At 39.5% G+C, this 24,769-nt stretch overlaps 1 protein-coding gene across 1 annotated transcript in view; it reads right to left on the reverse strand.

Annotated features, from left to right (window-relative positions):
• LOC109928508 (actin binding LIM protein family, member 3) overlaps nt 1–24,337 on the reverse strand; it is a gene marked incomplete at its 5' end in the record, with an annotated part of 177,408 nt that extends 153,071 nt beyond the window's left edge. Inside the window, 2 exons of the mRNA XM_048603946.1 lie at nt 12,136–12,251; nt 24,147–24,337. Coding sequence (XP_048459903.1) covers nt 12,136–12,251; nt 24,147–24,337 — 307 coding nt within the window. The remainder of the gene's footprint in view (nt 1–12,135; nt 12,252–24,146) is intronic.
• Nucleotides 24,338–24,769: the final 432 nt, after the last annotated feature.

Here is a 24,769-nt window from a genome sequence, read left to right on the forward strand (position 1 = left end):
TCTGACTATCACTCTGGATTTTGAGATTTGAATCTCTAACCATGCCACTTAAGGTAGTGTCTCTGTGAAAGTCCCAGTAACAGACTCTTTGAGGTTCAGACCCTGCAAACAGTTCTGATGTGTCCAATGTGAAAGCATCATCCCATGATCTCAGCACACCAGGTAGAAGGTTGCAGTATGGAGAGTTGGCTGATGATTCCTGGGTTTAACAGCATATAAGAGCTTGATGGTAATTTGCTGCACCTCAGCTGCTGTTGGGCCCATCTGAATCACCAGGCCATGACAGGTATTGTTTCAGGGTAGCGAAAGGGAAGACATGTTAACACATGCTGAGAGGGAACAGAGCAGATTTACCCCATGCCACACAGTCCTGAAATGCAATTTACCTTCAGTAGTTGAAACCTTGCTTCAAGAGGTGTATTTCTACTTTAAATATGCCTCAGGAGGCCTAATGTATAAAAGAACAGAGGCCAGTTTGTTTCTTGATGTGATTATTTGTGTCTTTGCAGCCATTCTAAAACTATAAAGATCCCATATCATAACCTCTTGATTAGCTGCCCAAATCACACTCAAGTTAAAATCAGGACTCAAACAACACATCTACTCTTAATATTTTCTACATGGTGCGGAAAAGATATATCTTAAAATGGTAGAACATTGTTTAATCATTGCAAGAAGATACATTAAAATGGAAATGGTTGCTCCCAAAACACTCTGAGGATCACTGGTTAATTTGTTTTCAACTACCTTGGGTTTTGCTCTGAAATCTACCCGGGATGAGTTGCTTACGCTGTTGGAGCATTGTCTTTACAGTCAACAATCAAAAGGATTTCCTTCAGTGTACCTTGCTTCATCCATATATGGGGAATGAGAACTTAAGCTCGATTTTGACACTGAGATCAGAAACCTGGTGCCCAAAACGTTTGCATTCTCATATTTACAAAAGATTTACATGCATTGGAGGCAGTACTGCAAAGGTTTATGAAACTGGTCCTTGCGATGAAGGTATTGTCCTACGCTAAGAGGCTGAGTAAATTTGGCTGATGTTCTCTGCAGTTTAGAAGAATGAGGTGTGAGCTCATTGGGAAATACAAGGCTCTGAAGTGGCTTGAGAGGGTAGACACTGAAAGATTGTTTTTGTTGGTGGGGAGTCTAAGACATAGGGGCATAGTATTAGGATAAGGAGTCCATCATGAGGTGAAGAGAAATAACTTCAACCAAAGAGTTGTTAATTTGTGGAATATTTTACCTATATATTTTTTCTTTGAATATTAATCCAGTTGTCTTTTAAAAGGTTTTTTGGAATCTGCTTCCCCCACTTTCAGGCCACAGCTTGTAAAAGTATGTTTTCTTGTGTTGCCTTTTTTTTTACTGCCATTCAGTTTCAATAAATATCATTCAGTTATTGGGCCTGTCATTTCTGAAAACAATTTATTTTTATTTACTCTACCAAACGTACACATTATTTTGAAAACCCCACATCAACTTTCCTCTTAGCCTTCTCTGAAGCACAAGAATTCCAGCTTCTTTAGGTAACTGGAGTTCCTCATTCCTGGTAATATTCTGGGTATACAAACAGGAGGCTGGAAGAACACGGCAAGCCAGGCAGCAGGAATCCTGAAGAAGGCTAATACCCAAAACATTGACTTCTCCTTTCCTCCAGATGCTGCCTGGCTTGCTGTGTTCTTCCAGCCTCCTGTTTGACTACTTTGGATTCCAGCATCTGCAGTTTTTTTGTCTCTAACCTGGTAACATTCTATTTATTATCTTCCACACCATCTTATGGCTTTGATGTCTTTTCTAAAAAGTGTGGTGCCTAGAATTAAACATTCAGCTGAAGTTTGATCAATGCTTTACAAAAGTTTTCCGTAGCTTCCTGCTTTCTGGTATACTAAAAGTCTTTGAACAACTGTGGAAATACCTGTCCCCCTGAACTGGCTTACCACACTTCTAATGTACCCTATATACTGAGTCAGGTCAGTGTATAAAATCTTTTAAAAAAGGGACACATAGTGCAGAAAGTGAACCAAAAATTTCTTTAAGTGGGTGGAAAGTATGCTTCAATGAATGTTGATCTATAAAGTCGAAAAATAATCAGTTGTGTTTTAAGGAGCAGACATATAAAGAATTTGATGCAATGTGAATTACATCTAACAGTATTGAACATTATATCATAACTATATATTACATTTACGCTTTGTCCCAATTGGGGCAAGTTGATAATGATTAACACATTCCTTTTGTTTCAGCTGTGCTTTTTTTGTTTTAAAAAACTACTTGGATCCAGAAAGATAGAAAGAGAGCATGGCAGACAGAGTTTACAAGGTTTTTAGAGGTAGTTAAGAAATGTATCACGAGTTAGAAAAGCAGAGGCATGCAATATAAAATGTATTGTATAACAATGGAGAGAAACTTTTATGAGGAAACTAATAGTTTGGAGAAATTGATGTTGCTCAGACGACAGAAGAGTTATAAATGGAGATCCCAAGAGATCACAGTTACACTTACTTTCATCGTCAGCACTTAAAAGTTAGAAAAGACAGTTTGTACAGCATCTTTTACAACCTACAAAAGGCCAAAACACTTTGTTGCGAATTACTTTTGTAGTGTAGTCACTTCTCTGTTTTGTAAGCAACCAGACAAGTGATTTATACACAGCAATATTCCACACACCCAATGAGATAAATGGATAAGCAAATTAACTGTTAATTTGTATACTTGATGTTGATTAAATGGGTTTGTTTTGATCAGAATTCTAATCTTTTATGGCAATCTGAAAAGGAAACCATGATTTAATTGTTCGGTGATATCTCTAATAGAAGTTACTCTTTCAATAGTGTACCACAACATTAACTTGAACCTACAATTCTGAATCTTCCCAACTAACTAGCAGTGACAATTTCCCAAGTGAGTGATGTCAATTTGGAGATTTGCTCGTCAGCGACTTGTATTGGAAAAGGATGCACTATCTATGCTAATAAAAGTCTATCCTTTGTCCTTTTTCCAAAAATCTAAATACCATAGATGCTTCTACTGTTATCTTGTGGTGGGAAAGAAGGTACGCCATATTCCCCTTGGTGACTTTTAAAAGTGGTGCAATGGTATCTATCTACTTATTATTTACTTAATATAACATTTAGTTAGACACATGACAATTTCTAAACTAATCTTGTTTTGAAATTTAATTTCTTAATAATTGTATACACTAGATGGAACTTAATGCTCCCGCTCAGGTATGGGAGGTTTTGTGGAGAGACCTGTAAAATTGGGGGGGAAAGCACAGGGCTGGGGAGCCAATTGCCAACCTGACTCCTCCAATAGGATCAAGGGCAGAGATGGTAAAGGTGGCCTTCCTGCCACTTAATTGATCAAGGCTCTGAATTGGCCAATTATGGGTTACTTAAGGGCCTCATCCACTGCTGCTGGTATTCCACTACTGGTGGGGAGCAATGGTTGAGGCTGGGCTACAAGCCACATTGTGAGGCCATGAGATGTACATTGGTGGTTTCCCTGTAGGATTGAGATAGGAATACACCCAAGTAAACAAGTCTTTCTCTTACCCGACCCCCCAAACCAAATCCCATTAAATCTTTCTGAACACACCTGATTGATCAGCCGGTGATTCCGCCCCACCAACCTTTTCATGGATCTACATGGATGCTGCTGCTCTTAGGTTTCCTGCAATTCCACTTGTGGCCACCATGCCTAATGGCAGTGTGGATTTGAAGAGTTGCTAGTTTTTGTTTTGCTGGTAGATTCTTTGCTTCAAGGACCAGACATTGACAACAGATTCTTTATTCATTCATTGGATGAGGGTGTCGCTGGCTAAGCAGTATTTATTGCCCAGAGGGCAGTTAGGAGTCAACCACATTGCTGTGGGTCTGGAGTTACATGTAGGCCAGACCAGGTAAGGATGGCAGTTTCCTTCCCTAAAGGACATGAGTGAACCAGATGGGTTTTTCCGATAATTGACAATGGATTCATGGTCATCATTAGATTCTTAATTCCAGATATTTATTGAATTCAAATTCCACCATCTGCTGTGGCGGGATTCGAACCTGGGTCCCCAGAACATTATCTGGGTCTCTGAATTAACAGTCCAGCGATAATACCACTAGGCCATCACCTCCCTCTAAAGGGGGAGGTATGAGGTAGTTATATATAATAGGTATCAAATGTCTAGGGGGTTCAGGAAATGGCTGTGCAGAGATTATCCATCTTTCCAGTCATTAAATGCTCTCACTGAATAATTACATAAAAGTTACCTATACAATAGAAACAAAACCAGATGGACCACCTGGTATTCACTGAGGCACCAGACATCAAATGGACTGCAGTGTTTCAAGAAGGCAGCTCACCAGCTCCTTCTTAAAAAGCATTCAGAGATGGCCAATAAATGTGGGCCCAACCAATGATACCCACTTCCTACAAACAAATAAAACAAATACCTGAGATTGCACAATTAGGATGGAGGAGGATATTTTTACTCCAGTTAATTGAACTATTGGTGAATTTATTTTTGTAGCTACTTCCTTCAAAGAAGTTACTACTTAAATCAACTTAAGGATAGTTTGCACGAAAGTGAAACATCTGGAAAATGTTGTTAAACTGGGAATAACTGTTGATTCTGGGCTTGGTCACTATGATCGAACCAAAGAACAATACCGTACTCCTAATCTTGGGTTTAAAGTGTCTCGCACAGTTTTGTTTATAAGCACTAACGTAAAACACATAACATTATGGCACACAACCACATTTTCATATCACCAGAAAGTCAGAAGAAGGAATAGTATTTGTAAGTATTCATCTAATTTTTAGTATTCACATATATTTCAAACTGATGAATGTCGTGGATGATTACCACCATTTTCAAAACCTTTAAATTCAATTTATGATTATATGAATTTAATTCTGATGTTGCGCAACTGCAATTCTTTATCATTTACATTCTAACTTAATATTTAAAATAAACTTAAACTGATGGGGAAGGCTTTTAGAGCATTCCTTCCAATCACCTCAACAGAGCTGGATTCTAAAAGATATTCTTCCTAGTGGAGGTTGAAGTATTTAAACTAAATAAGGTTGTGTAACTTCACTGGAATTACAAGTTAACATATATCGTACCCCCTACATTGAAATTTAGCACAGTCTTGCCTCCAGAAAGCAATCAATCTCAATCTCTTGTTCTCTCTTTCTTTTTTGCTCTCCATGTCTATATTCTATACTCTATGTCATGTCTTGAGGATGATGATCACATTGGGAAATAGAAACGCTGCACTGTACATTAGGAAGTACCCTTCTGATGCTAGTACATAAGCTGTTGAACATTACTTGTCACCCTTCCTCCTATATCTAGCCAAGTGAGTGGAGTTTTCCACTGAAGCAATTATTCACAGATGAAAAGATGTTTCTCAGCTGTGAAATGCCAGTTCACTTAAGTTTGGCTCTGTTCAAATATAAATCAAGGCTGGGATTTCAACTCTACTGTTGAGAAAACCAACATTCTACTCATAGAGGATATCCACTTGCTCAATGTTCATTTCCCTCCAAGTATGAATAAGATTTACATCAGTGACACTTGTACTTTTAATAAAGAATATCACCAGATAACACTATGCTTTAAACAGAATTACTAGAATGGTTACAGCATATTGCTCCTTTTCAAATAGATTTGATTCAATTGAACCTGTCTCCTACATATTCTCAAGAGGTGCATTCTCAACTGTGACCATTCAGTGTATGAGAAAAGCTTTTCCCACATCACTTTTGGGTCTTCTGTGAATTACTTTAAATTTGTGCCTTCTCATTCTTGATCCTTTCACAAATGAAAACAGTGTCTTTCTGTCTATCCTGTCTAACACCCCACCCCCAGCTTTCTCTTCCCCAAAGAAAACACTAACACTCCTAACTTCTCTTATCTATCATCATAACTGAAGTTCCTCAATCCCTGGACTCATTGTTGTGAAATTTTAGTGTACCTTTATAAGAGGATAATAGAGCCAGTGGTGGGAAACTACATATTGAATATTCCTGGTTCCATTGAGACAAGTTTGGAGGTGGAAAGCTGAATAGTGAGGGCACCTTGGTGCATTTTTACCACCACAACTTTCCTCGCAGTTGACTCAGAAAAGCATTGATGGCTCACTCCACAAAGTGAGAAGCCAACTGGCCCCACTTAGGAGCTGGCACCAATAATTTCCCACTGCTGGAGTAGCCCACCTTCATCCAAGTGCAAAGTCTGCCAGCTCATTTCAGGCAGACGTCCGGCAGTAAACCAGCTAGCCATTGGACTCAGAAGCCCAATGTCCTAAAGATAGGGCCACAGTGATCAATAGCTGCAAACGTACTATCACTTCTCCTGGTGGGGTTTTTCCTCCATCCAAGGGGCTCGAATAGCTTCAGCCGTGTTTAGTTGATGACTTCTCTGGAAGCAAACAAGGCTGCATCCGAGTCAAAACATCCTGGCCCTAACCTGCTGGCCTCAGCAGCACCACTCTCCCAATGGGGCTGCAGGCCTGGGCCATCACTATGCACCCTATGTCCGTGTCTCCACTTCCTTGGTCCGCCTTCTGTCCCTGAGTTGACAGAGTTTCCGGAGGCAACTTCTTCATTTATTCTTGACCTGGTTTATGAAACTGACTTGGCATCATGACAATTGAGAAAGTCTAGCCCTATAGTTACAGGCAGAGACTTGGACACTTAAGACTATTTCCAGTGGAGCAAAACGGCTGTGAGAAAGTTTGCAAAATAATGAAGGTTTTTCAGTTGAGGAAAACTATTTTGTCTGGTTGGTAAGACAGTAATCACTGTTCACCAAGAGATTGAGGTGAAAGTTTAGACAAAAATGTAGAGGAAGTTGGAACATGGAATCCCTCACACATGGACACAAAGGTATTTTATGAGGAGTGTTTCTGATTATGGCAACAGATGGAATAATAAATTTTTGTAGTCTGTCCCTGATGTGGGAGGATTTGAAAGTTAAGACCCTGCATGGTTGAATGACGAAACATATATTTTAAAAGGAAATGCCTCAAAATGTTTTCTTTCCTGCAGACAGGACATAAAATACTTCAAACTTTGAATATAATGGATGAAAACTGGAAATACAGCAAGTTCAGCACAATGTATTACTTGAGAGGAAGTATGTTAGTTCTCAAACTAATATGAAATGAGGAAATAATAGCGATAGCCATATCCTGCCCTGGCTAAACAACAACCTACCAGTTCAGGATCTCGATTTAACCATCAACATGTTTAAATTTTCCTTGGTTTGCCAGCTGTCAGGCAACAGAGGAAAACATTTTTGCCAAGGTCAGCTTGGAAAGTTTCATTTTGAAGGAAATCAGACTACCGCCACTGCCACCCCCTGTACACCTCCCCCCACCCCGCCAACCGAGTTCATAAAGGTTGCAAGTTAAACTAAGAATACAGTTTGAAAATCGAATGCATGCTAGGGTACTTTAATTATAATTCTGTACCTCAGGAGCTGAATGCTTTGCATATAGTAAAACATTGCATATTTTCGGGAATATCCATATAACAATAGCATTGCCCCTTTGCAAGCTTTATGTTGTTTCTAGATGTTCAACCAAGCTAAATGATCCTACGATATTTCACAGGAAACTATGGATACGAGCATTTCAATTAATTCAACAGTGAATTTGCAGAATTAACAGTATAAAATGTATCTAAATTGTCTCCTAAAGCTTTTCTTTCAGCCTCAGAATTTGTCAAAAATATTTCCTAATGTCAATACCAAATCAAAATTACCAGCCAGTGATAAGAGGTCCAATTAATAAAAATCTGGATAAATTGTGCAAGAGGCTGACTCACCTTATTCCCACTCTGACTGGCATGTTCTTTCTCCCATCCAGTAGGAAAGGCAAAAGGCTGCCCCTCACTGCCCCACAACAGGGAAGTGATGGGATGAAGGGATTTCCGACAGCTCTTGCAATTTTCCTGCCATCCTGATCCCTTAAAACATTAGTGACTGCCAACAGACAGTTGCAAGTAAACCCTGGGTCAAGGGTAGAAGGCTCACTGAAGAAAATGGAAACCGAGAAGTGTGCCCTTTTGCGAATGCACAGCAAAGTTGGCTTACATTGTAGACATTTTTGTTCAATTTATCTGGAGTTTGGAATAAATATTTACACTGAAGATGATCATCCTGGGCGAAGCATTGAATTTGTCTGTCATTTGTTAAGGGAGGTGATCTCAAAAGGCGGTTTTGCTGAGGAGTTAACCTAATCTACTGACTCCAATTTCATGCCAATAATGAAACACACCCATAGCAAATACTTGTGAGAATTGTTCATTCCATTAGGTCATGGAAAGGTCAAATAAACCTTGAATGATTTTTCAAGGAGATGAAAATTTATGTCTAGACAGACATGTTGCTGATTTTATGAAGGTTTCTGGGTGAGGTTAAGTGGAATTTTTTAATGTCTATAATTGATACCACATGGGGTGACCAAAGGGAACAGTTGAGCCAGCGGTCACTTAACAAAAGATGAGATTAGATTTTGCAGGGGAACAATATGGACAGCCGTGAGTAATTGGATTAATTTTCTATTACTTTTACAGTGGGCTGACACACAAATGATAGGCCAAATAGCTCCTCCCATATAACAAACATCTATGTTTCTATTTTTCTCAGTATGCACGATGGAAGTCTATACAGGAGTGTATATAGGACTGTAAAGCCAATCACGGGTTGTGGGGAAGGCCTGTTTTTCAGGGCATCATTCCATGGAGTTTTTCGGCCTACGAGAGTAATAATTAAATTTAGGAAGACTAAGTTCTATTTTTGGTGAGCAGCAGGCATTTTTTTGTGATTTTCTTGCCTGGTGATCAAAGCCCAGAGACATGAATAGCTGGCAGAATCCCCACAAACAAATCTACACCATCTGTACATGATTGCGTGCAGGCTCAAAATTGCTTAAAGAAGCTGGAAAAGCAAATCTGGGCTGTAAAACAACAGGCAAAGAATGAGGAGGGATGATGTCGATTCGTCACAACTATCATTTGTAGTTGGATACACAGAAGGCCAATTCAGTAGAATGCAGAATTGCAAACTTAGGGCAAAGATTAATATTTGCAATTTGAAAACACCACATTGCTTTCCTGTAGGAGGCCCAATCAAGTTAAGTGCCATCAGGCACCTAAGTGGCCAGCGTCAAGCCTTCCCCAGGATTTTAGGAATCGTATCCATTGAGAGCTCCAGGTCAATCCTTGGCCACCAGCTCTCCATTGCTGGTGGCGCTACCTTGCTTGGTGGCAGCTGCTGAAAATGCTCCAAGAATTTCATCATCGTTGAGTTCCCAGAAGCAGCATAATGGAGTAGGACCGGACCATGGAGGGAGGGTGTCAAGACAGTTGGAGATGAGGGCAAGGGGTCAGGGGACTGCTTTCAGTGTCTCACGTTTTTTTGATGTTGGGTCCCTGTCTGCAGGTTCATTCCCCACGAGCCCACAGGCAATCCAATTAAATTCTCGTGGGCTCAAGGGAAATGGATGTCAATTAGCTTATTGATGAGCCTAAGCGATATCCCAATATGATCAAGCAAATTTTGCAAATTGGTCACTTCCATCTCAGATTTAATTGGTGAGAAGTCTTCCTACTGTTGCCAGAATGACACAGGGCCTCTCCCACTATTAAGTGGACCTGACTGCTATGTTTTCTATAATGATGGTATGATCTAAATTTTGTTCTTTATTGTTACATTCATGTCCCTCCTGGTGTCTGAATAGTGGAAGGACTATGCTCAAAGTTGTATTCCGTTGCATCTTGTCACTAACTTCTTGGCTCCTCAACTATTGCTAAAGTATAAGTTATCTTGTTTGAAGTCTGGACAATCAGAGATTTCCACCAATCAAGCACTAGGAAGACTGACTGATGTGTGTTTGGTCCTCACTACGTACTGTTCCCGAACTACTGACTCCATCCCTCTCTCCCTACTATTTGTCTGAGGCTGATCCAGATTGCACAGCTTGTTAGTTCATATTTGATCCTGAGATAAGCTTCGATGAGCTGACCATGTATCTGTGACATTATGACCACTGCCTAGATCTACCTCAGTAGCATTTCCCAATGGAGCCCAACTTAGCTCATATACTACTGAAGCCCTTATCCATGCCTTTGACACATCGTGACTTGACGGTTCTAATGTACTAATGACCAACTTCTTAAGAAATGCTTTGACTTTACAACTCTTATCCTTATTTTCAAAACCAAGCATGGCCCCTGCTCTTCTCATCTTTGATACTTCCTCCAACCTCGTAGCCCTCCAAGATACCTGAACTCATCTAATTTTGTCCTCTTGAGAGTCCCTGATTTTAATTGCCTTACCGTTGCTGGTGATATCTTCAGTTTCCCAGGTGTTTAGAAATTCCTTTTCTAAACCTTGCCATGTGCCAGCTCTCTTACCTCCTTGAAGATACTCTCTAAAATTTGCTACTTTGATTAAGTTTTGATCATGTCATTTTATATAATTTGGTGTCAAATTTTGCTAAGTAATGTTCCTGTGAAACTCCTTGAGATATTTCATTATGTTAAAAGGTACAAGATGTTGTTGTAGACACTTTCATAGATCATAGAATCATAGAATCCCTACAGTGTGGAAACAGGCCCTTTAGCCCAACAAGTCCACACTGACCCTCAGAGCATCCCGCCCAGACCCATCCCCCTATAACCACCTAATCTACACATCCCTGAATACTACAGGCAATTTAGCATGGCCACTCCACCTAGCCTGCACATCTTTTGATTTCTGGTGCTATGCTCTTAGTTAGCCATTCTGGGCAAAATGCAAGAGTCGCCAAAACCATGATCAATTAGAATCCCAGAAGATCCAAGTGTATTAACCTAGATTCTTTCAGAGTTTGCAGCGGGACCTGGATCTAGAAGTCCAATGCCATTTCTCCCACAGTAGGGGAAATAGGTGATTCTTGGCTCATGCATGAGATAAACCTGAACTTAACATAGTCATTTCAACATGGTTTGGCTTTGAATTTTAAAAATTTTAAAGGTGGTGAGGGCATAATGTGGCATAGGTTAACATGATGGGGCATGTGGATTAGGAGTAGGGAGAAAGGATGGCATTGGTTGAACAGCCTTATGCATAACAAAACAGCAGGATGAATTCACAGAGAATCAAGATCGTCTCGTTTACCTTTTAAAAAGGCTGTCTCGGCATTCAGGAGCCCCTGTAGTAACTTCTGATCTGTGCCCATTGTTAGCAGGCCTGACCCCAACCCACACACAGCTCAAAATCCCCTCCTCCATCTAAACCAAGATCCCACTATTCAGAGATAGTAGGAACTGCAGATGCTGGAGAATCTGAGATAACAAGGTGTAGAGCTGAATGAAGGGTCTAGGCCCGAAACGTCAGCTTTCCTGCTCCTCTGATGCTGCTTGGCCTGCTGTGTTCATCTAGCTCTACACCTTGTTATCCCACTATTCAGTTGAGTTTCACTCACGGTAAGCACAGCAAACTGATTAATTTCCCGACTCCTGCTACTGGAGCCAGGAGTGAAGATCCAGGCCGACATCTCTTCGAGTACAGTCTTGGAATGTACAGACTAGTGTATGTAGCTCTGCTGGTTATAATCTGATGCATACTGAGAATACTGCATTCCCACAACAAAGTTGGGTAGAACACACGTGGGAGATATGTGTCCCAAACAGAAAGGCAGATGTAGCAGCTCTGATATTTTCCAGGTTGCAGGCGGAGGGTCTGAAATCCTTTCCTGCAAGCATTTGCAACATAGTCCCTTTACCCAAAGGCACAGACCACCTATCAAGACAGCCAAATGGTCTATAAACTGTAACAAACTGCCAAGTGTTACTCACCATAAGCTGCATTTTAGCTTCAAAATGAGACTTGTTATATTACTTGTCATCTTAAAGAGCAGCTCTACATGTTGAAATTAGCTTGCAATGTGTTAATATCAGTATTGAGAAATTTAATTCATAATTATTCCCTGAATTAACTGTTCTGTGTAATAAAAAAGACTGAATTAAGTTGCAAATGGGGATTGAAAGGCAGAAGAGAAAGATAACTGAGGCTGCAAAGAGGAATGATCTAAACACACAAAGGAAATCAAACCAGTAAGAATGAAAAACAATGATACTTACGACTGGGTCCATGAATCTTTATCGGCTCAGAAGCAGTAATCAATGTGTGAGAGCATTGCTGGCATACACAATCTTTCCCACTGAAAGTAACACGGTCTCCAACTGGGAATGGCTTTCTAAAGGGGAATAATGAGGATTTTAAACAAAGTATGTGCAATGGTCTAACCATCACTCTTACACATTCTTTAAAATATAATAATTTACAACAACATTCCAATTTAGCCGCATTGATAGGCAGGCTGAAGAATGGCAGCTCCTTTCTAACCATGAATATATGTTGTTTAATAATTGTTTGCTCTTGTATCCCTACGTGTACAATGTGTTCAATTAACACGTAATGCTTGTCTAAGCTTGTCATCAATAAAAACACTCAATATTGTAGCTGTATTTACTTGACTGAGGTTAATTGAGATTTTTTAAAGGTATAAGATTGTGGTGTGTTCAATACAGGATGTTATTGAAGTGAAGCTTAAGATGTCTGCCTATAGCGTATGCGCCTCATGACCAAAGGTTATATAACTATGTCAGACTAAGTCAAATATTTGGACATGATTATATTTCAATTCAAATATCAGGCCATTTGATATGGTTACCCATTTTTCCCACTATATACACTACTTTTCCCATGCCTTAGCAGTTCATTTTTTCATCAGTTTCTACCTATGCATTGTACACATTGTTATTAAATTGTGCTGGTCTCTTAATTGCATTTGTGCATGTTGTTTTCACCGACTGTTCCTCTCAGTGATGTTTATGTCTATTATGTTTGTTGGCATTGTTGTTTCATTTCCGTGATTAGGGTTCTCCGGACCTCTGGGTCGGATGGTTGATATATGATCTGAATGGGTGGTGCGTCCACCTCTTCCTGCAGTCGAGGAACAAGTTGCTTAGTTGGGTGTAGGTATCTTCAGTTCAGTTGGTATTTCTGATCATTCACTTCAATTGCATACGATTGAGGTGACAACTATTCTATGCAGGTCCCAAGTTGCTACTTGGGCTGGCTTTTGTTGAGAGAATTGGAAGTTTGTACCCTGACTGGCTTTCTAATACTCAATTCTTTCAATGTTCCAGCAGTCTTGTCGAAACGAAATTAGCTTTCTACTGTTTCACCTTGATTTTTTTCACTCACACTTGTTGCTACTTCTGGCTTCTGCTGCTTTTCTGTTAACTGGAGAGTAGTTTGTGTGCAGCATGATTTTAGTCTTTGTACTGGCGTGATAATGTAAACTTCAGAACTTTAATAACTTTAATAAATACTTCTCATGGATTGAAAGATGTAGCAATAGCTCTGAATGGAATCGACTGTTAAGGGACAAAGACAAACTGTCGGGCAGGAATTGAAAGCAATTGGCCAGTTTGGGAAAAGGAGTCAAAGCTACATAAACAAAACTGTTTTAGCAACTGCCTGATAACTGGCTGCTTTATGCCACAAGGACAAATGATTGCCCACAGAAGAATTTAAGGAATTAATGGCAGAAAAGTTGTGTCTTCAAACTGACAGTAAATGCCAAATGTAACAAGGAACAGGGAAGCTACTTCAGATAAGAAAGCAAACTGTGAATTAAGGTGGAATATATTTTGAAAGTCTCTTTCAAACGGTGGTAAAAATCTAGTGACCTTTTTTGTGTTGTATGGACTCTATGACTCAATGACTGTTACTTGTTATGATTTACACAAAAAAATCTGTAGCTATTGTATAATTCTGCCATTGTTCATGGAAAAATTGTCAGTTTGGCCTCATATTTCTAGTAATTTGAACAGGAGCTGTCGGGGAAAAGCTTGAGCCATTTTATCTTGAGCCACGTTTACACTTTCTTTTTAATCTTTTTTCAGTCATAGCTCACAGCTGCACAGCTGATCATCTTTCAAATTTCAGCTCTGGAAACTCACCATGTCTGGGACCATGTTTCAAATGTATAACACGCCAATGTGTTCAACATGAAGCCTTCATCAAAGTGAAATTCAAGATACAAACCTATGAGGTGTGTGCATCATGATAGAGGCCAAGGCAGACTAGGACAGGCATTTGTACATGATTGCATTTCAATGCCAATAGTGTTTACACATTAAAATAGCAAAACAAAAAGTGGCAGTGAGACTGACCCCGTACTCTAACTTATTCCCTGAGCATGAATCTGGTTTTGCAGATTGACCATCCATTAGAAAATACATCTTTTCTTCATTTCCATTCTCAAGTACTTTGCATTTCTACCAGTAGTCATTTACTTGCCTTCACTAGGTGTTTATTCCCTCATTTTGATCTGTTGAACCAATTCCTATTAATGGGATCACATTCTGAACACATTAGCTCTTAGAAATCATTTGAAACACCACCCTGTAGAATGAGGCATCTTTATTAATTAAATCTTACATAATATAAGAAGACATCTGCTGACATTGAAAAGGAGGTCTGTAATGTGATAAATTGCTATGGAAGGAAATTCTTATTTTTGAATGATATCAACCACAAGCTCTAAAATTAATTTGTAGTAACAAGACATAACTTTAATTTCTGGGAGTACCACTCAAAATTTTCAGTAATGAAGGATCAGGATTTAAATAATTACATTTTCTGAAACTAACATTAAATGAAAACATCTGCAAATGGGTCAACATATCATCTGCTGGACTGTAAGTTGAATTAAATTGGTTTGGAATCCTCCTCTACCAAAAAACAGATGCTTCTCTTTTGGTTGCACACGAACTCTACAAAGTAGTAATCTATTCCTATTCCCTAAATTTGTTAAACTTGACAAAATTATTTCTTTAGGATTTCCCCATCTCAAACCTGTCAAAAAGTTTTTGATTTCATAAAGAATTTCTCTTCATTTATCTTTCAGTGTTTTACTCCTCCTTTGTCCCTCTGTCACCCCATCCCCCCCTACCCTGAGCAGTAAATATTAAATACATTAGTTTCTCTACTTTGTTTTTCTACTTCAATGATCTGAGTCCTGGAATCTATTTCATTTCAATCTTCCATACTTTCCTGTTAGCAGCTTTCCCTTAGTGATCATTCTGGAGTCATTAGGCTAATTCTTTTGTCTTTCTTTAACCCTGTTTAGGACTGAGAGTGGTCAGGAGAGGGAATAAAATGGGCCAAAATATTCCTGCTAACTTATTGCTGAAGACTGTCACATTCCTAACTGATCTTGATGAATCTCGATATAATCAGCCGGCACTCTTACCCCAGAAACAGAAAAATATTAAACTAAAATGTTCAAATTGGATCAAGCAGTCCACAGAGTCCCAACACTACTCAAGTCTCAATCAGAAATAGTAAGAACTGCAGATGCTGGAGTCAGAGATAACATAGTGTGGAGCTGGAGGAACACAGCAGGTCAGGCAGCATCAGATCTGATGCTGCCTGACCTCCTGTGTTCCTCCAGCTTCACACTATGTTATCTCAAGTCTCAATCAGCACTGCCATAGCCACTTTCTCAAAAATTAATGCAGTTTAAAGACATTCCTTGTTATTTAAAAGGAATCCTTAGCTGCTGTCAGAGAATGCTGAAAGCTAATTCTGTGTGCGTTATGTCTCATGGTCGGTACGTCAATATAATTTTAAGCATTATGTTCATTATATCATCATTGTATCATAGTATGTGACCTGAGTGAATAAATGACTCAGACTCCAATTAACCTGGGATCACTTGAAGCACCACAGGTTGTTGAAAGTATGCTGCTCTGTAATAATCAAATTGTTAATCAACGTTAACTCAGGCACTTAGTTATATGTGAATGTAATGTTTGTACATAATAACGGCTCTAATAAATTTATGTTGGAGACTTCAAAATAGTAATAATTGTGCCTAGTTTCTTATGATACAGGAGCTAACATAAGAACTGCCACAACGGGTAAAATACCTGTTGGATGCAAAATCCCATCTTGGCTGGCAGCAATGGCCATTTTTAAGTAAGAGTTGTGGTATTATGAGCAGCAGATATTTGGAAAAGTAATTGAAGACCAACCAGACAGCAGCTTTGGACTTCAGGGAATTTGCATAATCAACAGCATCAGCTTCTGTGAATACAGACAGCTGTACAGATCTATATTTGGGGCATTAAGCACCAACAAGATAAAATCCAAATTTCAAAGACTTCCTCAATTGAAAATAAAAAAAGTTGCAGCCCAATTTTAGCTGAGACACCATAGAGAGCTGGATGTTGGATCTTCTGTCATGACAGATGACTCAAAAGTAGCAAACTGACAATAGCTACAGCGTCTGATTCTTAAAAGATAAAAGCTTTTAATTTTACTAACACAAGGCAAAAGTTTTGAAATGAATTAAACTGACTTTAAAGTACAATCCAATGTCTTAAGCCTGAATTATAGATATCAGAAACCTTGTAATGTAATGGGCATCTAGTGACACCTTTACTGAACTACAGCTGTTAAAACAACATATGTAAGTCAATTTTTACAGATGAATCAACAGGTGATCCAGAGAAAAGAGTTAAATTTTGCTTACTAGTAGTTATTTTTTAATCTTAATTTAAGAGATTTGAGCCTTAAAGTTTCCATAGTTTCATCTCATTAAAGCATAATGTTGTTCATGGAATGCTGTATTGTTAAAATCTTTTACACTAGTATATTTAATCCCTCAGCCTTCTAGCCTTCCTTTTTGAATACTTACTCCTAAAGTAAGTATTTGTCCTATCAGCTTCTGAAAAGATGTGGATGATTAGCATTGGCAGCTTACTCATTGCATACGCATCGGACCCAGTCAACAAATATAATTGGACCTCCTGCCAAAGCCATCAGGTAGGCAAAGCAAAATACTCCATCCAACACCTTCCCAATCTGCATTCCATATCGCCATACATTCTCAGGCTTTTTAAACTCTTAGTGATACTCTATTGGCATTCAAAGTTCACAGACCACTTCAAATAATCAATACTCTGCTTCTGTTACTCTTATGATAGATTTTGGTGCAAAGACCATTTGCCTCTTATTAATTTGAAATTTGCTATCTTTACATTCTTAAATTCTTATTCTTATGGCATTCAAAATTAAAACAATTTGCAATTCATTTCTTTCAAATTTCTTTTTTTTTTATTTCATGTTGTTCCTCTAAGAAATGAATAGATATGTCAGTTAAGTCATTCTGAAATCTGGCAGCACATCATTGTACTCTATCAACCAGAAGAAAGAGAACAAAACATTGGCTCCCTTTGCTGATGTTAGCTTCTGCATAAAGTTTTTCTGAGACAAACAAAGTAGTGTTATGCGTGAGACAGCCCATGAGGATCTGTTGTCACTTTTAATGGGAGAAGCTGTTCTGAATCCTAAACAAGGCTAAATTAGTTCTAATTAAAATGTTGTTGTCCAAATAAATATGATTTAGTCCAGCTTAATCAAGCTTGGATATATCTTGGATTATGCGGATGCAGTTGCACTATCCTTTTTAACATTGCTCTTTCAGATTTTTGCCAAGAGTTCACAACATTATAGTGTATCAAATTGGTTATGTATAAGTACAATTAAGGTTAATATTTCTTTATTTGATTTGTTTATTTCTGGGAAACATTTTTGTCATAGCATTGAGTTTCACATACATCAGTGACACATATTAGGAACACAGAAGCTCCACATCACTGCACTCAAGATGTTGTTCTCAAAGACATAATTAAATTAATTTGAATGCTCAGAAAATCATTAAATCGCAAGTGGGTGCATTTCTATTTTCTGAAATGCAGACATTTGAATTTTCCAAATTGTTTATTTAATTGTTTTCATTCCATGGCCTGTTATAAATTAGACATCTGTAATAAAATGGGAAATTTCCATCATATTAGACATGAACAATTTCATGACCTCAGACAGCAACATTTTGTACAATACTTTTATCCTCAGGAGCTTGTGGTCAGGGTTGTATCCCTTCAAAATGTTTGAATGTTGATTGTTTGGTCAATGCAAATGTAAAAAGAGTTACTCCAAGATATAGAAGCACAGCTGATGTTGAAATTCTATTCAAGAATTTTTTTTTTATTCGTACACTGTAGGTAGTATTAAATGGGGACTGTAGGAGTAGGAAATATGGGAGGTGAAGGGGACTTCAATGGACAGGAGCCAAAACCACGCTTTCCCAATGCAATGTCGAGATGTAGAGATGAAGTTAGTAACGTTACAGTGGAGTCAAGCTGTCTGGTTGCAGGTTCCCATTTTCAATGCTTTTGTATCCCATGATCACTCACAATCTGAAAACTTTTAAATCTTCAAGATTAAGTCAGTGATGTATGGGAATCGTACCTTCTGTTTTATGATTTTTTTTAAAGGTGAAATGCCAAACTGCGATACTGTGAAGAGCAGCAAAAGTCTGCCAGCTTCGATGGAGGATCAGGGGGGTCAAGGATGAATTGGCCTAAGGGAGGTGTTAGGGAGGGACAACATATGTAGGGCCCAGAGGTGTTCCAGAAAGACACCAGCTGGCATCAGGATACAGAAATGTCCTACAGGAAGGGTCTGGTAACTTGGATTTGGTCAGGAGTAGACTACGGAAGCAGTTAGAAGATGCAAACTGAATAACTTAAAGGGTGGAGTTAAATGTTCCTGCAATTTTTTTAATTCATTCACGATATGAAGGTGTCGCTGACCAGGCAGCATTTATTGTCCATTCCTAATTGCCCAGAAAGCAGTTCAGAATCAACCACATTGCTGTGGGTCTGGAATCACATGTAGGCCAGGTAAGGATGGCAGTTTTCTTCCTTAAAGAGCATTAGTGAACCAAATGGGTTTTTCCAACAATCAGTTCATGATCATCATTAGATTCTTAATTCCTGATATTTTTTTGAATTCAACTTCCACCATCTGCCATGGAAGGATTCGAACCCAGGTCCCAGAACGTTATCTGGGTCTCTGGATTAACAGTCCAGCGATAATACCATTGGGCCATTGCCTCCCCCAAATGTCACAGTGAGGACAGAGTTTATCACGTGAAAGTTACAGTTGAACAGGGGAGTTCAATAAGGAATGTGTCAAGTCTAGTCAGACACAGCAATAGTGAAAGATCTCAAAGGACATGTCAGTGGATTGTAAGGACATATCAATTCTAATAAGGGAAGGGACTAGGATAAGAGGAGAATTGTCTACGGTGAGAGGGACAGAGCCAAAGGGAGAGATGGCACATCCACAGGATCAAGGGTAATGGAGGGAAGTTGCATGTTCGGTGAGCCAAGGATGATCAATGCAAATTCCTGGTGACAGGAGGAGGGTGGATGGTGATAGGTTCCATGTGGAAGGTGATTCTTGATCTTGTGCAGACCATTGTTCCAAATTTACAGTTAAGCTGGCACAAGTCCAGATCCAAGTCAGTCGATGACAATGTGAGGGTGGCAAAAATTTTGAATGTGCCCATTTGGAAATTTTGAACATCTCGTTGCTTAGCAGCTGCATTAATGCTGTGAGCACAGTTGCTCGTACCACTGACTTCCTTCTTCATACAGTTGTTTTGGTGGATTCACTATAGATCTGATACATCCAATATTTTTGCAGTTTCAGGAGCAGCAGAACATAATGTGACAAAGGAGGGCTGCTGTCAACTAGAGCAGAAGTTAGTATCGGAAGGGAAGGCATCATTAGAAGAGAGGCACTTCTGTCAGTGAGGACTAACAGGTGATGCCAGGGATGGTGGAGGCTGTCTCGGGAATCAGTCATATAGCTATGTGGGATCCTACAGCAAAATGTAGAGCTATGTGAATTTATGGGAACCATATCACTGCACAGCTCAGTTTTATCACTAGCTGTTTTATCCAAGGCACCACAGGCAGCATGTGTGGCATTTCCTAGTCTGCCACACACAGGTTCATAAAGACAGTGGCCAATTCAACTGAATTCATCAATTATTCTACAGATTAAGCCAGCCAAGTGACAAGCAGATAACGCCTCAGTGCCCATTCCTCATTTCTGTAGAATGCTAGGGGCCATCAATTGCACTCATGCGGTCATTAGAACACCATAGAATGAACCAACGTTTAAAAGACATTTGGTTAAATACATAAATAAGAAAGATTTGGAGGGATATGGGCCAGACCAGGCTGGTGGAACTAGTTTAGTTTGGAATTATGTTCAACGTGGACTGGTTGGACCAAAAGGTTTGTTTCCGTGCTGAATGGCTCTGCGAGGGCTTTCACTCTGAACACACACTCTCAGGCAAAGAACCATGCTTGTCTATACTGATTTCCCAGGCAGCTCTCATGACAATTTGCACAACTTGTAGGTCTCAGAACATTTTGAAGCCCCAATACAGGTTGATGGATCCGAGGTGACAAGAGCTATGCCCTATGATGCTGGATGGTTACAGTGAGATATCTCTACAGTGCAATGGAAAGTGGTACAATGCAGCTCACGCCTTTACATAAGCGATCACTGAGCAAACCACTGGCCTGCCAAAGATGCGCTCTCACTACCTTGTGGGGCTTTGCATTATGCATCACAGAGGATACTACAAATTGTCACGGTCCTCTGTGTAGTTCATAATATCCACAACTATTGGGTCAGAATGAGAGGAGGGAACAGCATCCCTCCTCAAATGAGGATGAATAGGATGAGTTTGAGGAGGAAACCATGAATGTTCATGAGGTTTTACAGAATGCGAGAGTCGTGTGGAGACGTGCAAGGGATACCAGGCATAAACTAATATACACCTTATTCACCAAAGAGTATGGCACCTAAATGACGAATGGTGCCATTTCCAGAACTCTGTTGCTTGTTCCAAACGTTTCCCAAAATCTGCTAGCCTCCATCTTATAACTACCTCCGTCACCTAGTACAAAAGCAATGATAGCAAACCTTTGAAATATACTTTTGCTAGTGAATTTTGGTCCTGAATAACTCTGCTATGGAATTGGAAATAAATCAATCAGCAAACCATGATAAAAAATCCAGATCCTGTACCAGCCTTACAGGGCCGTGAATGCCCTTAAACCATTCAATCATCCCTATTGAGTGATTTTTGGACAACTTCCTTTATTATACATAGAAAGAAGGGCCAGCTGAGCGTGCATGTTCAGGCATGTCCCACAGCATAGGATACAAAACTGGACACAAATATGAACATTCAAGTAAGACTGAATGCAAACTCAGAACATGCTTCCTTCACAATAAAGGAGCTACCACCACACCGAGTGCAACCTGAATGCATGCTAAATGGTATGAACTGCCAGAAGAAGTGGTAGATGCAGGTACATTTACAACATTTAAAAGACATTTGGATAAGTACATGAATAGGAAAGATTTGGAGGGATATAGGCTAAACGCAGCCAAGTGGAACTCGTTTGGTTTGGGAATATGGTCAGTGAGAGTCTGTTTCCATGTTGTATGACTCAATCATTCTATAAAAGGAAGCCCCGATATGGTAGGCTGGTGCCCCGTGACATGGTAGTGAATTTTTGTTTTGAACCTATGCAGTCCATGGGGTGTTTACAGCCAGCTTTTATAGCCCTTTCAGACCTGCTGCTTTATCACCATGATGACAGGATCCACCAATGACCATCTTCCATAGTTGAGTAATCAGACATCTCTGTCACGCCCGCTGCTGGGCTTTTTAATTATAATTTGTGTGAGTCAGTTCCCTACATGGAACCAGAAGTGGCGCCCACCTCCAGCTCTGCCTGTGGGATCCGAGGTGCTTTTAATAAATTCCACTCAGCATCTCTAATGAACCACACTGATTTTGTGCTTAGATTACATTGCCTCATTCAGTGCTATGTAACTGTCGCAGTGATAGGGCTAAATCGGTTCCTGTGGAAACAGGTGCACCTGTTGTTGCTGCTTTCTGTGTGCTATATCAGCAAACAGCTGCACTGGGCAGCAACCTCAGTGTTTCACCACAATGAATCTCTGTAGAGCTTATATGTCATTATCTCTTTTGATAGATATCTTTGCAACTATCCAGTTAATCAGTAAGTGCTACTATTGCACTATACTGCATAAAGTTCCATTTATAAGTTATTGTTGCTGAGCTAATAATTAGAAGAAAAAGATCCTTACTCTTCTTTATTTTCACAAACGTCTGAGAAACAGCTTGTTGATTTACATGATGCTGCCCTCTCATATTGCTGATATTCCCAGGGCTTGACACTGCAACTATTTTTCCAATGTGTTGATTAAATTATACGCTCCTAAATGTCAGTTAAAATACGTACAATTTTATTGGTGATGATGGAAAAAGTAATGGCTAATCATGATGCAACTGCAAATAATAATCTTTTCACACTTCTAATAGGAGGTGGAGAAAGGAGCTCTTGTATTTCAATCCTTACTGCTCTCGTGTTTAAAACCAAAACTCATAACAAAAAAGATCACAGTAAGCAACAGGTGGTTTGCCTCGACGACCTGAAACTTTTGACGCTTTTTATTTGGGAGGAACATTGGACTTGTAAAAATAGCAGTGAACCACTAAAAGTGTCATTGTCATTGAATGTTCTATGATTTGCACAGATGTTATGTTTAGTCGTCTATATGTACTGGCAAAATGTAAATATTTTACATTGCACATAACTAGTGACAGTACAGTCTCAAAACAGGAAAATGTTCTCAGCAGTCACTTTACCAATGCAATAGCAGCTGCACCCACAAACTACAAAGAATTTAATGAGTACAAGGAAGAAATGTGTGAAGCACTGGATGCAATAATCAGGAGTTGTGACATTTGATGATTTGCCAGGAAGTACAGAGTCTGAGTACGCTAGAGTAGGACGTCATACTTTATTGATAAGTCACTTGCCTGTTCGTAAATAAGACTGGATGGTAATTTGGGTGATATGGATGACTCTGGGGTGGCATGGTGTCTCAGTGGTTAGCACTGCTGCCTTGCAGCCCCAGGGACCCAGGTATGATTCCACCCTTAGGCGAATCTGTGTGGAATTTGCAAATTCTCTCCGTGTCTCTGTGGGTTTCCTCTGGGTGCTTCAGTTTCCTCCCACAGTCCAAAAATTTGCAGGTTAAGTGGATTGGCCATGCTAAATTACCCATAGTATCCACGGGATGTGAAGGTTAGGTGGATTAGCCATGGGAAATGTAGGGTTACAGGGATAAGGTATGGGTTTGGGTCTGAGTGGGATGCTCTTTAGAGCGTCAGTGTAGACTGGATGGGCCAAATGGCCTGCTGCCACACCGTAGGGATTCTATGAACCAATCACTTCTATGAATCTCAATTCCTAGGTGTCTCTGAAAACTGTCTGAAATGACTTCAGGATTGATTAAAATCGGTAAATACGAATATGAATTAGGAGCTTTCAGAATTTGGTGCTCGGGAGGGTTTCATTTGGTGACTTTGAAGCACTTCCAGACAAAACAACTGGTGCAAGCTCTCATGAAGCAGGGGAAGCACTGATAATCAATAGGAATCCCACCTCTGTTAGGGAAGATCGTGTAAGTTGTCTGAGTTTGGAAAACTGTTGCAGCATATTCTGTCACTCCAAAGGCTGCAGGAATGCTAGAAATGACAGACATGCATTTAAAACATGATAGGGAAACAGTATTTGAGGACACTGCGCTTCGGCAGGTAGGCAGCTACTGACATGTTGCAGCACAATTTGGACGAAAGCACTAGGGCATATACAACACTACCAGTGACCTCCAACCTCTATATCACAGCTTCCTTGCAGACTAAAAGCAATTACTGTCAGCATGCTGATCCATATGACCATCAATCAGGTGGCAGAATTTAGGGAGACAGCTGTCCACCGCTTTCTCAACAGAAACACAAGCTTCTCCTAAGGACGCAACATCATTGTCATTGGGCTGTTTCTATTCTGCCAGTTAACAGGTTGCTTCCATTTTGATTAGAATTGGAAGAAGGTTACAAGGAAATACAACGCCAGAGAATGTAAAGGGAAGGGGCAGATAGGATCTAACTATAACACTTAAGTGTTGTTTAACATTGGTTTTAAATTGTTAATATTCAGTTCTTCTTTCCTATTTGGACTGTCAAGCTGTAAAAACACAGCTTGTTAATCCTATTGAAGAAATTTTATAATCATGCTTAGTATCAATTTCTTCTTCAAATTACCTGCAGGCTGTGCAGACAAAGCACTTCGGATGAAATGTCCTCCCCAGAGCTGAGATCACCTCTCCACCAATGAAGTCTCCACAACTGTCACAACGAGTTCCATACATTCGTTGATAATCCAATGTGCAGATATATTCTCCATTTTTGTAGAAGAAGTTTGCTTGTGCCAAATCAGAGCCACAAACTGTAAAACAGTGATAATTATTTCAACTGATATGCTCAATGCAGTATCCTAAATCTCAGCACAGTGGTTTACTTTAATACTAAAAGTAAGTTTTTGATAAAACCTTGCCGTTGCATAAGTTGATTTGTTACTGTTCTTTGGCACAATTTGACCCAACTCAACCCAAACTAAACCCCATATATAAAAAGGACATGATGAGTGTCACAATTTTAAATACTAGAAACTTAAGGACTGATCTAAAATTTTATCTCTTCAATAAAGATAGTTCAAAAGAAAATCAAAACAATTAACTATATTCAACAGAGAGTTATTGGTTACATAATATAATGTCACAAAATAGTGTGTATGTGAACAAATATAATGATGGCACTACAATGTAAAAAAGACGTTTTGCATCGCCAGACACATCCTGTACCTTTCACCAACCTACTCCACATAT

The sequence above is a fragment of the Rhincodon typus genome, chromosome 12 (genome assembly GCF_021869965.1).
Source record: "Rhincodon typus isolate 14 chromosome 12, sRhiTyp1.1, whole genome shotgun sequence".
NCBI classification, from domain to species: Eukaryota; Metazoa; Chordata; class Chondrichthyes; order Orectolobiformes; family Rhincodontidae; genus Rhincodon; species Rhincodon typus.